Genomic DNA, 16,871 nt, shown 5'->3' with positions numbered 1-16,871 from the left:
GACTCAATGAAAAGCAAACAAACAGGAGGAGTAGACAAGAAGAACAATCTGTTCATCGGGATGTTAGATGTGCCCAACGTAGGTGCATTTATTGAAGTAAGTCGAACCCCCCATCCAATTACTGGGGGGACTGTTGCGTACACCCTAGCTGATACACGGCACCTACATTGTCTCTTTGCCTTAATAGTGAAGTTGACTGCTGTACTTGTTGCGAATGACATCCAAATGTTTATGATAGTTGACACACGATGACAAGCTATAATTGAGGAACGAAATAATTGTATTCTATAGTGGATTAAACGTTGAATTTGTTACTTTCGTTGGATTCATAGTCAGTTATAATCAGTTTTGGTGATATACTTATGCTAGTTAAATCTAAACCTGCACAGAAGAAGTGAGAATGCAGTGATCATAATGTAGAGTCACAGCTAATTAGAACAACCTTTCAGATTCTTATAACGGCTTTATTAGCAGCAACTCTATAGAAGAATTTGGGCCATCTGTATTCATAGTCTAGGGATGTTTGAATTCAATTACTTAAAATAAGGAAAACTTACAAACGTAAGTACAAGAATGCTAAGCTAATTACATCGAATCCTAACTAGAGCTTTATTATAGGAAAATTGTAATCGCTGCGCTTACCGCCGCGACAAAAAACAACGATTAAAATTACGGAACTCTCTTTTCCTCTCGTTGCATTCGCAACAGTTGGAATCATGCAAAATTGCCCGAATAGAATGTACAATAGAAATACATTAAAATAACATAAAATTACAATACTTTTTATTGATGAATATTCAATTCTATTGTTCTTCTATTGTACCAATTAAATTGCCTTATTGTTGTTCCAATAAACGTACAATAAAATCAATTAACAAAAAATTGTTGACAATAGAATTACAATAAATTCTATTGTAATGGCAAAAAATTATTCGAGAAAAAAAACGATTTTTTTTATTGTTACGGTAACTAACAACCCCAATTTTCTATTGTAAAACTGACATTTACAATAGGATTTATGGATTTATGGTGGTAAACAATATTCCTAAGTGTTATTCTATTGTGAGCAACAATAGATTTTATTGTAATTACAATTAAATTTATCGTATTGTTACACTGACAAAAATCCAATCATATCCATTATGTGTGGCACACATAAATTTTGACTATAGCATTTCCCACATAACGGCTATGTGAATTTGCATAGCATATATGTGGAAATACCAAGGAATGTAATTGTCGCTGAAAAATGCAAAAAAAAAAAACAAGCGACGAAAGAGAATAGCGATAACTCTTTGTCCCCATCTGCAGAGGATAAAGACATTGTTGCGTTCCATTTTATTTGCAACAAACATGGAGCGGTAATTGTTGTGAACTTTTCAAACTGCGATAACTTGTTTATTTTATAAGTAAAACGCAAATCATGTCAACAGATGGTTAAGTTTATGTCTAATATATGATAACTGATACTAATTTAACCAAAAACATCATCGGAAACCGACTACTTCTCAAAATGCGTGGCAGGCGATAATTGTCCTATTCTGTTGCAGTTTGGGACAAACGCTTATTGCGAGTTGAGTTTGTCCCAACATTTACAAGACAGGATAATGTCGTTGTCATTGGCAATGTTGTTATTTTACATTCCTTGGGAAATACACATTACCGTTATTAACTAATAACCTTTATGTGGATTCTCCTATAGCGGGTGGTTATTAACGCACACATAAAATTTATTTGTAAATTTCTTTAGATTTTTGCCAATAAAAATGTGTGGATTTTTATTAGTGTACAATAATTTCTATTGTAATTCTATTGGACTTTTTTATTCGAGTGTGCTGAACTTTCCTGCGTGTTGTAAAATCAGCAACACTATCAAAAATCCACACATTTTTGTTGGCAAAAATCCATAGATTTATGTTATGATTTATATAAGCGCAAACATAACCATTCTTCACGCAAACCACTAATAATATATATGACCATTTTCTCCGAAAAAGAAGAGTACGTAATTTTTCTGCCCCAAAAAGAGTACATGTACTCTTAAAAGAGTACGTCTGGTAACACTAAACCAACAGATCGCCAGAGTCAAGGTTCTGTATTCGATGTAAAAGTTTAAATCCTTGTGATTCTGTTGCTCGTAGGATGGAAAAAACATACAAATAGAATATAAACGTTTGTGGTTGGGTAAAAACAGGAAGTGAAATCAAGCTGGTCATAATACGAGAATCATTTGGTAGTGCGAATGTATAACTTACCGTTGAACACTCAGCTGATATTGGGGGCGAGAGTCCTCGTAGTCAGGAAGAGGAGGGTGTATCCTTCCCATCGGGACTACATGCATTGGATGCATTTCCGTAAGATAGACCACGGCGATTATTTTTTCGCTGAGCCCGGAATGGCGATACGACCCAGGTAACCATTAAGCACTTTAATAAGCCTTATATAAACCATATAACAACATTTCAGTGCCTATAAGCTGTATATATGATTTTAAGTGCTAATTAGCCGTATGAACTTCAAGCATGAAAAGAAGACGTATATCGGTATACAACGCTTTGATATAAGCCCTGTGGATTCAAGCCGAATAATGGAATTATTATTACCAATTTAGAGCTACTATCTATGACGTTTTGGTAGAATCAATAACAATCACACCTAGAATTTTATAACCTGTCTCTTTTACTCGCATTAAAAACATTTGTTTTTGTAATCAGTCGTGTATGCTTTTCAATATTATTACAACGATAAATAATAATCTGCAGCCAAGACTGCATCATATTACATGAAAAATGCCAGAAAAATGTTTCAAGAGCTGTGAATTTATTCTACAGCAATATTGATTAATCTTCACCTGAAAGATATTTTCTAAATGGGTTTCTTAAATACAAAGTCGTTTATAAATAACTACTAACTCGCCCTTGATAAAGAGGCAGATGAAAACCTTCTGCTTTTTATCCCTTCCAATCATACATCCATGCAGATCCGTGTTGGATCAGATGGTAAAGCAAGCGACAAACCTAAACAAAAATCATCAAACACAGCTCCAAGCGTTCAAGCCCGGAGTTAAATTTAATTAGCAAAAATTTGAATCCCCAATAGGAATAAAAGAGAAAGAACGCATTAGAATGTAAACAAGTATTTTCCATTTCATTTTTTTTTCTTCGTTCCGTTTCAACTCGTCTAAAAATTTTGACATTTCGGCATAGGCGTGGAAAAATTGGTAGGGGCAAGCACTAAATCAGCCAAATAATTCGCCAAAAGCGGCTTTTGAGCAGCACTAAAGAATATTGTAAGTCTTATTAGCACTGTTGACAGGATTTTAGTGCGACTATAGAGCCGAAATAAAGTCGATTTTAACGGCTTAATGGTTACTTGGGAACACATAAAGAGAAATCTCGCTTAACTTTTCAAAAGGTCCTACACGCTTAGTTCAGTTCACCTAAATATGGGTGAACAGTACCCATAATCTCGAAAAAGTGCACATACCTATTTATGGGTGAAGTGTCATTTACCCATATTTGAGTACATGTGGTCCGTGGAAATATTGGTAATGTTTACTTATTTTTGAGTTTTCTATTATAGGTGAAATTCACTCAAATTTGGGTGATATTTTTTTGTTTGTTTTGAAAATTGTATTGAATAAAATTTTTATTTATATAAATATAAATAATGCAAAATATTTTATTTGGCATTAAGGAAAATATTGTATTTATTTATGTATGTATTTAAATTTACATTTTCATAAAAGAGTGATCCATTTCTCTATCTTCCATGATGCTGGATGCTTGGCTGGTGCTGTATTACCAGCAGCAGAACCCGAAGGAAGTAATCCCGGATGGTCCGATACATCACTTAGCAGAAGCTCCGTGTTTAATAGAGAAGAGTCCTTCGCAGCAAGCATCTGAGAACAAGTTAACTGACAAGCATCAACTACGGATGAGGAGATTTTTCCGTAACTGGTGGCAGCTTTCCAGGTGGTAACTATGCCGGATGTTGTTGTACCAATCAATTTTGAACGGCACAGATTGCAAAAACATCTGAAAAATATTGGAAGTCGCGATTAAATTTTGAATAATTACATTCAACTACACAATAGTGCTGTCCAATGAGCAGCCCGAAGTTGTTACCGTCCTGCTTGTTCTTTTTTGTCAACAAATAAGCATGAACAGGACAGGGAGAAATTTCGAGCTAGTCCAAGCTCTCATTGGACAGCACTAATTTTTACTAATATTTATAATATTTACTAATATATATTATTGAACTTACCAATCAAGTCAACACTCTACAATCCGGAAATTATTTTAGATGCAGCATTGAATATCATCAAAACAAATTTGTTCCTGGTACAAAAATAAATCAGCATCCCCTTCCGCGCTTACGATCCGTCTTCCATTTGCGTTTGCTCTATCTTGAATGGCCTCTATCTGGATTTATTCCGTCTCTTTGGTCAGTTGACACCTGTCGGCGTTAAGATCCATTGATAAGTTGAGTGTCGTTGTTATTTTCACTAGCGCAGCAGAGGTCTTCCGAATTTGAGTTCGTGAGACATGCAATTTTGGGCGCGTCGAATGGCCGACAGGCCGAGAGCTTCCAATAGCCAAACCGAAACGGTTGCTGGAGGATTTATAGTTCAGACTGGTACCTGTTATGAACATCACAGCCTTTCCGGTCAGCGACTCACAGCTGTGAGCGCTCTCCACCGATGGTTCAGGAATCAGTTTCCATTCTTGCTGTCTGCTGTACAATCGTCGATCGCCGCATGTGCGTGATGAGGTCGATATGGCGCTGCCGGTTGCTGCTGGTCGGAACCTGAGAGTCGGAACATCGGAACTGGAAAGAAATAAGTTTCGAAAACCAATATTTATTATCAGAATCTAGAACAGAATATAGCAATCCCAATAAGACAAAAATAGTTACCTTACTGCGCCCGGAATCAAATTGGTTCTCGTTTTGGTCATTAGGATCTAATATGCGGAAAAACTTTAAAAAAACTTCCAGTGATTGCGACATTAATAATCAATTATTGACGTACGGCCATCAGCTCGAATTTGTTTATGTTCAATTTTTCACCCAAATATGGGTAACTGTGATTACTCAAATATGAGTTAAGTCGATTTCTTTAGATAATCAGTAAATTTTACTGATTTTTTGGGTATGTTTTACTAATAATATTGGTATAATTGCATTTACCCATATTTGAGTGAATGAAGTACCCATAAATAGGTAAACCAATCTAAGCGTGTAAGTAACATTTTTTTCATGAATTAATTTGAGTACTGCAAACAAAAGCTTTCATGTTGTTCTGTTGATTGCGCTATTCAAATTAATTCATGAAAAAAATGTTACTTAGGTCCTTTTGAAAAGTTAAGCGAGAAATGTCAAAGAAGTGAAAAAAAAACAATCAAAGCGCAGGGCGGCATAAAAGCATAAAATAAATATTTATGTTTCTTAACAGCAACATATCTAACATCCCCTAACTTTTGTCTTACATCTCACAGATTAATTCAAGCCTAATTTTTCATAACGACGTATGTAACAATTATGAGGATTCGAGAAATTCTTTGCAGAAAGTTGGCAAAACTTTTTCTAAAACTGTTTTAAAACTAAATCTTTTTTCAATACTTTTTTCCGCTGGCATGCGTCATTACATGACACGTAATAAGCGTGCTTCACATCAAATCTCAGTTCATTCAAATTCACTGTGAAAAACGATAAAATTATACATACACCGGTATGCTGCACGCACGTCGGCGTACATTGGTCGGTTTTCCATAGTGCACGATTGACGCAACTACAGTTTTGTTTTGTTTTGCTTTTTTTGTTACATAGGTCGCTCTTAGTTCCCATACACGCTTAGATTGGTTTACCTATTTATGGGTACTTCATTCACTCAAATATGGGTAAATGCAATTATACCAATATTATTAGTAAAACATACCCAAAAAATCAGTAAAATTTACTGATTATCTAAAGAAATCGACTTAACTCATATTTGAGTAATCACAGTTACCCATATTTGGGTGAAAAATTGAACATAAACAAATTCGAGCTGATGGCCGTACGTCAATAATTGATTATTAATGTCGCAATCACTGGAAGTTTTTTTTAAAAGTTTTTCCCGCATATTAGATCCTAATGACCAAAACGAGAACCAATTTGATTCCGGGCGCAGTAAGGTAACTATTTTTGTCTTATTGGGATTGCTATATTCTGTTCTAGATTCTGATAATAAATATTGGTTTTCGAAACTTATTTCTTTTCCAGTTCCGATGTTCCGACCAGCAGCAACCGGCAGCGCCATATCGACCTCATCACGCACATGCGGCGATCGACGATTGTACAGCAGACAGCAAGAATGGAAACTGATTCCTGAACCATCGGTGGAGAGCGCTCACAGCTGTGAGTCGCTGACCGGAAAGGCTGTGATGTTCATAACAGGTACCAGTCTGAACTATAAATCCTCCAGCAACCGTTTCGGTTTGGCTATTGGAAGCTCTCGGCCTGTCGGCCATTCGACGCGCCCAAAATTGCATGTCTCACGAACTCAAATTCGGAAGACCTCTGCTGCGCTAGTGAAAATAACAACGACACTCAACTTATCAATGGATCTTAACGCCGACAGGTGTCAACTGACCAAAGAGACGGAATAAATCCAGATAGAGGCCATTCAAGATAGAGCAAACGCAAATGGAAGACGGATCGTAAGCGCGGAAGGGGATGCTGATTTATTTTTGTACCAGGAACAAATTTGTTTTGATGATATTCAATGCTGCATCTAAAATAATTTCCGGATTGTAGAGTGTTGACTTGATTGGTAAGTTCAATTATATATATTAGTAAAATTAGTGCTGTCCAATGAGAGCTTGGACTAGCTCGAAATTTCTCCCCTGTCCTGTTCATGCTTATTTGTTGACAAAAAAGAACAAGCAGGACGGTAACAACTTCGAGCTGCTCATTGGACAGCACTATTGTGTAGTTGAATGTAATTATTCAAAATTTAATCGCGACTTTCAATATTTTTCAGATGTTTTTGCAATCTGTGCCGTTCAAAATTGATTGGTACAACAACATCCGGCATAGTTACCACCTGGAAAGCTGCCACCAGTTACGGAAAAATCTCCTCATCCGTATACGGTTGTCTATAGTTGATGCTTGTCAGTTAACTTGTTCTCAGATGCTTGCTGCGAAGGACTCTTCTCTATTAAACACGGAGCTTCTGCTAAGTGATGTATCGGACCATCCGGGATTACTTCCTTCGGGTTCTGCTGCTGGTAATACAGCACCAGCCAAGCATCCAGCATCATGGAAGATAGAGAAATGGATCACTCTTTTATGAAAATGTAAATTTAAATACATACATAAATAAATACAATATTTTCCTTAATGCCAAATAAAATATTTTGCATTATTTATATTTATATAAATACAAATTTTATTCAACACAATTTTCAAAACAAACAAAAAATATCACCCAAATTTGAGTGAATTTCACCTATAATAGAAAACTCAAAATAAGTAAACATTACCAATATTTCCACGGACCACATGTACTCAAATATGGGTAAATGACACTTCACCCATAAATAGGTATGTGCACTTTTTCGAGATTATGGGTACTGTTCACCCATATTTAGGTGAACTGAACTAAGCGTGTATGTTAAAGCGACGTATGTAACAGTGAGACTTCAAAAATAGTTTTTTTTACATACGTCGATTCGTAAAAAGATTGAATTAAAGAATTTTAAGATCTGAAATCAGTAAAATCGATGCGTATTATATAAAGCCGCGTGTGATTGTCACGTTGTATTAAAATCCTCGTTTTGTTTACTTTTGTTACATACGTCGTTATGAAAAATTATGCTTGAATTGTTTCCTGATGGGATATAAATAATTCAGATGTCAAAATATTGGAATTTGTAAGGTTCCGCTGTACACCGTGTGTATACATCGAATTCGCAGTGGGGCAACTTTTGACAATGAAGCGGCAAAACAACTCCAGCCGGCGGATTACAGCAGATGCTGTTCGGTTTTCTAACGAAATTTAATAAAATAGAAAACAAATCTGTGAATATTGCAAATATACACAAAGGAATTGCATTTTATTAAATAGTTTACGAACTGACATCACATTATGGATTCTTCAGGGGTAAGTTCTTCTTAATTACAACATAACCACCTTTCCTGAAATTGTTTACATTTTGATATGTGCGTACCTTTATAGCCTGTTCAGATTACGATCATTTAACGAGGTATTTGAAGTGATAATTGACAATCAGAAATGAAATGAAAATAAGATGAGTGAACTTTGAAATCAAGATTCTCATTATCATGTCAAATATCTCGTTAAAGATCGTAATCTGAATAGGCTATTAGGTTTTCTATCCCGTACAGGCACGAATCCTGGAAATACTGAGCCTCCCACCGATGATGCGCTGCCCGGAGCTGGGATTGCTTATTGATCGAGCCAGGTAACGAATGCATTAGCTTCATTTTGACTTCCATTTATGACAACGTTTCACAGTTTGAAGGAACTGCAGGACATTTACCCGACGCTCATCAACTCGATTTTTGGTCTCAGCGGCGGGGGAAGCGGCTGGGGCTTTCGGATTATGACTCGTGATACGCATCCGCACGACTTCGATGTGATGTACAATTTTTTCATCCCGATAGGAGGACCCATGTTTCGGATGTGCTATCGGCTGCTGACTGATACACTGAAATACGAGCTTCCGATATCGTGTCTTCCGGTAAGCTGTCCGCTGTTACATTATTCTTGTAACTGAATTTGAATTAATTCCTATGTTTCTAGCACAAAATGCAACAAATCATCGAAAGCGGGCGTTATTCGGCTTTTTATAGTGACATTATAAACATAGATCCTTTCAGGAGGCAGGTTGTGTCCCTGTCATTGAGTAAGTTTCTGCATGTCATGCATTTCAATTCATATGTATTATATCCAAAACAGCTTTCCTAAGCACGACGGAAAATTCCTTTATCCTTATTTCTACATTTCAGATGCATTTGACTATTTTATGTTCCATTTTGCGCTGCATGGCACAGTGCCGTTGCAACTTCTCCACCCAGCAGCGCAAACTCTTGGAAACGACAAGGCCAAAACGCTCTATCTTATTCTGACAGCAGAGTACCTGTGCACCTTTTTGCCCAGCCATCCGGACTCGATTGTCCTACCGCAAATAGTGAGCGGAAACATTAAGGTGGCATCGCCAGCTGCCATTCCAGTTATGACGTGAGTAGAATTAATATTCAGCTCAACTAGTCTTCATTCATACTTTTTATTTTCTCACAGTCCCACAAAATCGCCAAAATATCTGCTCTTGTCGGCCATACACCATCACACGCCGACTGCAGCTTCAGCATCGCACCAGCGATCGGTCAATGCCAGTTCGATTGAGGCGTCGAGAGCTCATTGCTGGCGCACTGAAAGCGTTCTCTACATTTTCATCGACTGTTGGTTGCGACTGGATGTGGACGATTCCCGCGAACTGCCCAGCAACGAATTCATCCGATGTGTTCGGATTCTCGTTAAACAGTTGCATGCATTTGGCAACAGTGCCGAAATGGATAACAGTTCCATGGCTCTACTAAGACAATCGGCTCAACCGCTGATGAATGCCCGCATGTATGGTTTTCTAAAATCTTTGATGGCTCGTTGGCCGCTCGACAGCTCCTTTTCGGACGTCCAGGAACTGTGGCTTAGCTACATTCAACCGTGGCGATACGTATTCAATCGCGACTTAAGTCAAAATATGGACCTGCCAATAACTCCACGACACGAAAGTTTTATCGCAGAAAACTTGATCGCTTACACGCAGATATTCGTTCAACTCATACCACGGTTTGAACGAATGGATTTGACCACCCTACGGAACGTTCTGATGTTGTTCCGTTTGTTGAAGGTATTCAGCCAGAGTAATTTGATGGACTTACTGTGCCAAAACGAAGTCATCATGTCGTCTAACAATAACGTGCCGTTGAACAATTCCACGTTCAATGTGTCGACCTCTCCCGGGAATCAGTCTGGTGCTTCGAGCCGTAGCGCTGGCAATACGAGTGGCGGCGCCGGATTGAGTCGTTCGTTCAATTCAAGTGGCGGTGCCGCAACACCGGGTAGACCTGGTACGCCCGGAAATCGTTCGACAGGGGAGCCCTCGGACGATAGCTATGTGTTTCTTTTCGGAGAACTGTTTTCTCTGGCGATTGAAGAGATGCTGAAGAAAATCTATATGTCGATGCTGGTGGCGAAGGAAAACCTGCGTCAGTTGCAGCAGGAAAAGAAGAATCGTTACAAGGGGGTTCTCAAATATTTATATAATATATTCGGTTATTTCGACCATGATCCAGAGTATGCTGCTATGCTGAGCGATAGACAAAAGATTCCGGACATTTTGGACGTTGTCCTGCAGTCGATGGCGAGGATTTTCCAGGTATGTTAAAGTTTATTATGCCAAAATCGGTTCGAGTTCTTCCAGAATGTGAATACTTAATACTCCCATGTGGAAATATTCTACAAAATCATAAACCCTGAGATACCGCAGGCAAGGATTTAGAATTGATGATTATTCATAATTCTTCCCTCATACTTCATACTTCTTCTTTCTTTCTTCTTCCTTCTTCCATGTCCTTTCTTCCTTCTCCCTTCTTTCTTTTTCTTTTTTCCTTCTTCCTGTTTCCTTCTTTCTTCCTTCTCCCTTCTGTTCTTATTCTTCTTATTTTTTCTTTCTTCCTTCATTCTTCTTCCTTTTTCCTTCTTCCTCGTTTCTTCTTCCTTAATCCTTCTTCTTTCTTCTTACTCCCTTCTTTTTACCCTTCTTACACCCTAAGAAGGGTATTAAGATCACTTGAAAAATCGACTTTTTATCCGAGACTCGGAGACCCAAGTCATATATACCAATCAACTCAGCTCGACGAACTGAGAATGTGTATTTTTTTTTTTTTTTTTTTTATAGAGGGATGAAGACAAATCTGCATATAGACACCTGAAATTATCACTCAGGGAGTGGGGTTGACGCGGTTGACAGAAGGCCAGACCGCCGGACCCACTAAACTTACCCAAGCAACAGAAGGTTACTTGAGTTACCCTCTCTTCTAATGCACAATTCCCCCCGGGACTACCTTTCAGTATTACTTCTGTGGGGGAAAGCAGTACTAAAAGTACTCCTCCCAAAACAACACCTTTCACAGTGCCTCTCTTCGATGTTTTGTCATACGTCTGAGCCCTTTGGCTCCCTTATTGGTGCCAGCAAGCACACAAAAGCGTGGGCCCTTAAGCCCTTTACTTTTTTTTCCTTGTGCCATTCAGCAACGCATCTACTTTCCTTTTTATTTTTAGAGCCATTTAGCTCTCAACGTGCTCGCAAGCTACTCAGATAGTCCCCCGGCGGCGGATCTACCCTACTCCGACCCACTCCCGGCGGTGGACCTAGCCTACTCCGATTAACCGATTTCCCATGAACTGCGCCTTTCGCCTTTCAGGATCAATCCTACTCCGACAGGGAGTTCCCCGACGTCGGAAGCTCCCCCGTAACCGACGACCCGTCTCAACGGGTGACCGGGCGAGTGCCGAGGTCAATCCAAAGATTCCGGGTGGAGATAACTTCCAGTTCAATGGTGCCCCGACGACCCGAAGCCGGTACATTCGCACGCCACGGTCTACTCAGCTGATCCCCGGCGGTGGACCTAGCCTACTCCGATAACCGAGTTTCATTTGCCTTGAGCCATTCAGCTCTCACCTTATTCATTGAGCCATTTAGCTCCCGCCTCGGTCGCGATCGCGAACGACTCGGATAGTCGCCGACGACGGATCTAACCTACTCCGACGAGAAGTTCCCCGAAAGCGGGAGCTCCTCCGAACCCGGCCGTTTCGCCACGTTCTGCGGCTACGCGCTCGCCGCAAGCTGAATACAGTTGCGACGCTGTCGTTCCCATCCATGAGCATGTGTATATATGTGTGTGCGTGTGTGCGTGTGTGCGTTACAAAAAAAATCACATCTAGATCTTAGCCGTCTGTGAACCGATTTGCATGGTTTTATCTTTAAACGAAAGATATACCTTTGCCATTGAACGCATTGAATTCTTTTTGCAATCGGACATTTAGTTTCCGAGATATTCGAGAAATACGAACATTAAGTGCAAAATAATGTCACATCAAGATCTCAGGCGTCTGTTAACCGATTTGCATGATTTTATCTTTAAACGAAAGCTATGTCTTTGCCATTGAACGCATTGAATTTTTTTTGCAATCGGACATTTAATTTCAGAAATATTCGTGAAATACGAATCTCAAGTGCATTTTCAGAAAACTAACAAAATAATGCCACATAATGATCTCAACCGTCTGTGATGCGATTTGCACGCTTTCATTTTTGTACGAAAGCTATGGCTTCGCGATAGCACCCATTATTTTTTTTTCCAGTCAGATATTGGTTTCCAGAGATATCTGTGAAATACGAACATAAAGCATTAGACGTATTTTGTTCACAACATTGGCAAAATAATGTCACATCAAGATCTCAGCTGTCTGTGAACCGATTTGCATGATTTTAACTTTAAACGAAAGCTATGTCTTTGCCATTGAACGCTTTAAAATGTTTTTGTAATCGGACATTTAGCTTCCGAGATATCTGTGAAGTACGAACATGAGGCATATTTTTAGAAAACTAATAAAAAATTGCCACATCAATATCTCAGCCATCTATGGTTCGATTTGAACTCTTTCGGGCTTCAACGGTTGCAAATCATCGGGCTTGGTTGCAAAGCAAATCTGCAGCCTTTGTGCATTTTTATTGAAAATTTAAAAAAATCCATAAATATCCCTTTTTTTATATTGAAGACGATAAAAAATTATCACAAGCGTTTCCTTAGCGACCAATGTTTGCTTTATGTTTATTTCGCTTTCTATTAATATACGACTTTCACACTTGTGTCTTGATGCTGCTTGAATTATTTTATTTGTAAAAATATTAAATAATATTTTTATAAAACTAGATTTTTTTTCCTTTTACCATTACCATAATCGCATGCCTATCAACTCAGATCAAAGAACTAGATATAACATGTGTATGTTACAAGATAGTGCCACTTCAAGATCTCAATAGTTTGCTATCTGATTGAGCTCTCTTAACTATAAGCGGAAGCTAAAATATTGCCATGAAATGCATTTTTTTTCAATCGGATGTTGGATCCTGCTGATATCTCTGAAATCCGAAAAAATATACCAACTGTAGATTCGAACTTTTTTTCGAGCATAAAAACTTCATTTATTTGTTATCCAATTAAAGTTCATGTTTATGCATACCGTGGGGCATCGAAATCCGTACACTTAAGCACCTTAGTATATGAAAAAGTCATTAGAAAATAGGAATCGAATGTAAATGAAACGTTTGTCATTGACACAGGCGCATGAAGGCTTCTACTTTTGAAGTGTTTCACATTTACTCATTAAAAACTACGAAAAACATGATAAAATAATGAATTAAATCAACTACTCCTGACTCGAAATCCGTCCACCGTGGACGGAATTCGAATCAAAGGATCAAAATCCGTACAGCTATTTCTTAACTAAATATTTAAATTGAAGCAGTCTGATTGACTAAACTACCACTGTAAATAGTTCGATATGCACCTTGAGAAGCGATCCCTTCGATTTGTATTCCGCTCATCTTATGTAATGATTTGCAATTAGCAATTAAAACACAGTTACTTTTGGTGCCATTATGCTCTACCCGAAAACAAAATGGCGGCACAAACTCCGCGTTTGGTGGGTGGAGATTTGTTTTTGATTTTTGTATTTTTAATTTCAAAGCCTTCTTTCCAATTCTATGCCCTAAAAGCTTACAGTCAAGTATCTGAACAGGATAAGATTAATTATTCCTACATTAATTACCTTTAACCTCCTTTAATTTATTGATATCTCATGAGGTGGACGATTTTCGGTGCTGTACGGATTTCGGTCTTGCATGGTAAAAATTGTAATATGCAGTGCACCCATAACCTTTCAAAAGTGTAAGAAGGGTTCCATTCACTGTAGGTGGATTAAGTCTGGTTTTTCTTCTTCATCCTTCTTTCTTCCCCATCTTTCTTTTTCGCTCTTCCTTCTTCCCTTTTCTTTCTTCCTTCTTCCCTTTTCTTTCTTCCTTCTTTCTTCTTCCTCCTTCCTTCTTCCTTCATCCTTATTCCTACTTCCTTCTTCTTTCTTTTTTCCTCTTCTCCCTTTTTCTTCCTTCCTCTTTCTATTTCTTCTTTCTTTTTCCTTCTTTCTTCTTCTGTTCTACTTTTTCCTCACTTCTCACTCCTTAATTCTCATTAAGCCTAATGACCCAGCATCATATTCTCATCACCAAAAATAACTTTCGTTTGATATGTTCCCCTGCTTACAGATCCCTCTAACTGAAGAATTGTTCCAAGGCGAAGCCATGCAAATAGACACACCCCCAACGGCCGATTATCTCACCGATACCACCTGGAACACAACGATGGACTCATCCCCAGCGAATCAAACGTTCCCGCTGACGCCTCAACAGATGAAGCTTCGAAAAAGCACACTTCGCTACACCGGCGATCCCGCCCTGCTGCCAATAACCAGCACCGAATTTACCTTCTTGGTTCGCTTCCTACACCAGCTGTCGTGTAAACTGAACCTCATGTTCGGTGGTGAAATGAATGACCTCTGGAACCGCAACGATCTGTGGGGTAAGCTGAGTCGTCAGATTCTGAGTCCTCCGATGGTGTCGCAAACGTTTGACAAATCCCAAGGAGTTTGTATGCTGAAACAGGAGAACCTGGGACCGAGGTTATGCTTGAGGGTGCTGGCCTCGTACAAATCGTCTTTTGTGATCTTATTCTCGTTCTTTTTGGGATATTTGCTGTTTAACGCCCCGAGCTACGGTTTTATGCTGCTCGTTTCAACCTCGTTCTTCTACTTGGTCTTCAAATCATTGCTGTGTGATTTGTTGGAAGTGCGAACCGAGCCCAGAATCATCAACAGAACAGGTTAGTTAAAATATAATTTTTGTATTTTGTAAAAAAAAAGTTTATTAGGTATCTACGTGAGTATTTTTTACATGAAATTTAAAATAATCGAGCTAAATTGCGCTACTACCAGAAATAAACGATTGCTCATTACATTGGGATTTGGTCGGAATAATTGCTACACATGCTGCACGGGAGGCATGACTTAACTAGAGATGACGTCCTTTATTTTTTTTACGTGATTCGTTCTCTATAAATGCCAGATTGGTGAGGGTTAACACATTATCAGTAAGATCGATAAGCTTTCAGTGATTCAAACAAGAGTTAAATTTTTGAATGAATTGTTTACAGATTTACAGTTTTGAAACAACAGTTGGTTTTGCTTCAGCACAATAGTTTCGGGACTTGGTTTCCTCCAAGCGTTGACGTTGATGGCTTCTTATATGGCTCAGATTTTTTTTCAGTTTTTGAACAATAGGTACCTACTACTCGGTAACTAAAACACTGAAGCTATTCTAATCTTAATGATTCTGTGGTTACATACATCATCAGCATTCACAAAACGAAGGTTAACGTTTAGTTCTTACGTAGAAATGCTCATTCCTTACTTCGCGAGCGCAGCCACAGGCAAAACAGCGCGCCCGTACGGAACACCACGATCAACACACACAGGCAAGCGATATCGAAGTGGAAATCTTCCACCTGAAAATTGAACGTTTCCAGGATGATCTGCCCGGAACTGGGGCAGGTAACGTTCGCTCGGGTGCAGGCAATGTCTCCCTCCTGAACGGAGCTCCATTGGTTGATTAGCAGTGCTTCGTTCGCGTAGCGGAACCAGGAGAAATAGGACAAATACTCAAAGTACGACGGAACCGATGCCGAGTTCAGGAAGAAGCCTCCGAAGATTAGGAATGGAATGATGACCGGTGGGCCGACGGATAGAGCCATCGAGACGGATGAGCTTGCACAGGATATTAGGTAACCTGAAAGGTAGAAAAAGTGAGTAGTTTAGCGGCCTGTTGCTCGATGTATTGTTGATTCCACATAATTTACGAATAATTAATAATACAATTGTCTTGTTTACTACATTGCACAATACATTAGTAGGTATGATGTTACAATATGTATTCGTAAATTTAATCCCGTAAAACAAATTAAAAAAAACAAAATTGATGGACGGTGGAAGGCCAGCCGAAGAACAAGAAAAAAGAAAAGAATGTGGAATAGAAAAAAAGAACAGAAGGAGAAAGAAAAACGTCGTTCTTATCGGGAGAGGGTCAAGGTTGACACACTGATGGTCGAAGCGAGCTATAAAACGTCGTACACATCGGTCCTAGGATAGGTGAGAGGGTGAGAGCGAGGTCCCCTATTAAAGAGGGAGAGAGTGGAGTGACGGTTGCTGCTATTGGCAGTACCGAAGAGTCTTCAGTGGTGGTGGGGAGTAGCCCTGCCTGCACGCCTGACGAGCCACTACCAGGGATACGGGTGGTGGCCGAGCAACTCGATGAGATCATCGAGTTCATAAGCGGCAAGCAGAACACCAACAAGGAGCTTAAGCAGAGCCTGTTGGTGCTTCGGCAAGCTGTTCGTGTCGCAAGACAAGAACAGGACGCTTATATCAGGCGTGTAGCGGCAGCAGAGAAGGTAGCCAAAGGTACGCAGACCAAGGCCCTCTCCTCCCCTAGCGGTGTTACTGCGGTGAAAGAGGCGACCGCCCTTACGGCCAGTGAGGGCAAGAAAACGCCAAGTTCGAAGCGACCCAAACGCGCTACCATTAAGGCGAAGCGTCGCCTGGATGGTGCACCGGAGCCTGAAGGGCGTGTGCCCAAGAAGGCAAAAGGCACTAGACAGGTACAAGTTGCCGAGCCACAAGCTGGCCCCAA

The 16,871-nt window shown here is 39.4% G+C and overlaps 2 protein-coding genes and 2 long non-coding RNA genes across 17 annotated transcripts in view; 2 read left to right on the top strand and 2 right to left on the bottom strand.

Annotated features, from left to right (window-relative positions):
- Positions 1–3,895: 3,895 nt before the first annotated feature.
- On the bottom strand, positions 3,896–5,003 carry LOC134209773 (uncharacterized). The gene is made up of 3 exons (XR_009978781.1): positions 4,918–5,003; positions 4,267–4,830; positions 3,896–4,037 (listed from the first exon to the last, which is right to left on the bottom strand). It is a non-coding gene; the product is annotated as an uncharacterized LOC134209773 (long non-coding RNA).
- Positions 5,004–6,076: 1,073 nt separating this feature from the next.
- On the top strand, positions 6,077–7,374 carry LOC134209766 (uncharacterized). The gene is made up of 3 exons (XR_009978780.1): positions 6,077–6,176; positions 6,265–6,814; positions 7,025–7,374. It is a non-coding gene; the product is annotated as an uncharacterized LOC134209766 (long non-coding RNA).
- Positions 7,375–7,962: 588 nt separating this feature from the next.
- LOC134205672 (sphingomyelin phosphodiesterase 4) lies at positions 7,963–15,141 on the top strand. The gene is made up of 7 exons (XM_062681172.1): positions 7,963–8,146; positions 8,374–8,468; positions 8,522–8,747; positions 8,810–8,912; positions 9,016–9,247; positions 9,308–10,445; positions 14,397–15,141. The coding sequence occupies exons 1-7, from the start codon at positions 8,132–8,134 to the stop codon at positions 15,012–15,014; spliced, it is 2,427 nt and encodes an 808-aa protein (XP_062537156.1). The 5' UTR covers positions 7,963–8,131; the 3' UTR covers positions 15,015–15,141.
- LOC134205673 (protein white) overlaps positions 15,026–16,871 on the bottom strand; it is a 54,584-nt gene continuing 52,738 nt past the window's right edge. For 13 of the 14 annotated variants that reach the window (XM_062681173.1, XM_062681174.1, XM_062681175.1 and 10 more), the window contains exon 7: positions 15,026–15,971. In XM_062681173.1, coding sequence (XP_062537157.1) covers positions 15,586–15,971 — 386 coding nt within the window. In that variant the 3' untranslated portion in view covers positions 15,026–15,585. The remainder of the gene's footprint in view (positions 15,972–16,871) is intronic. The other variant, XR_009978175.1, reaches the window with a different exon arrangement.

This window comes from Armigeres subalbatus, chromosome 1, assembly GCF_024139115.2.
Source record: "Armigeres subalbatus isolate Guangzhou_Male chromosome 1, GZ_Asu_2, whole genome shotgun sequence".
NCBI lineage: Eukaryota > Metazoa > Arthropoda > Insecta > Diptera > Culicidae > Armigeres > Armigeres subalbatus.
This window is presented reverse-complemented; position numbering and strand designations above follow the sequence as displayed.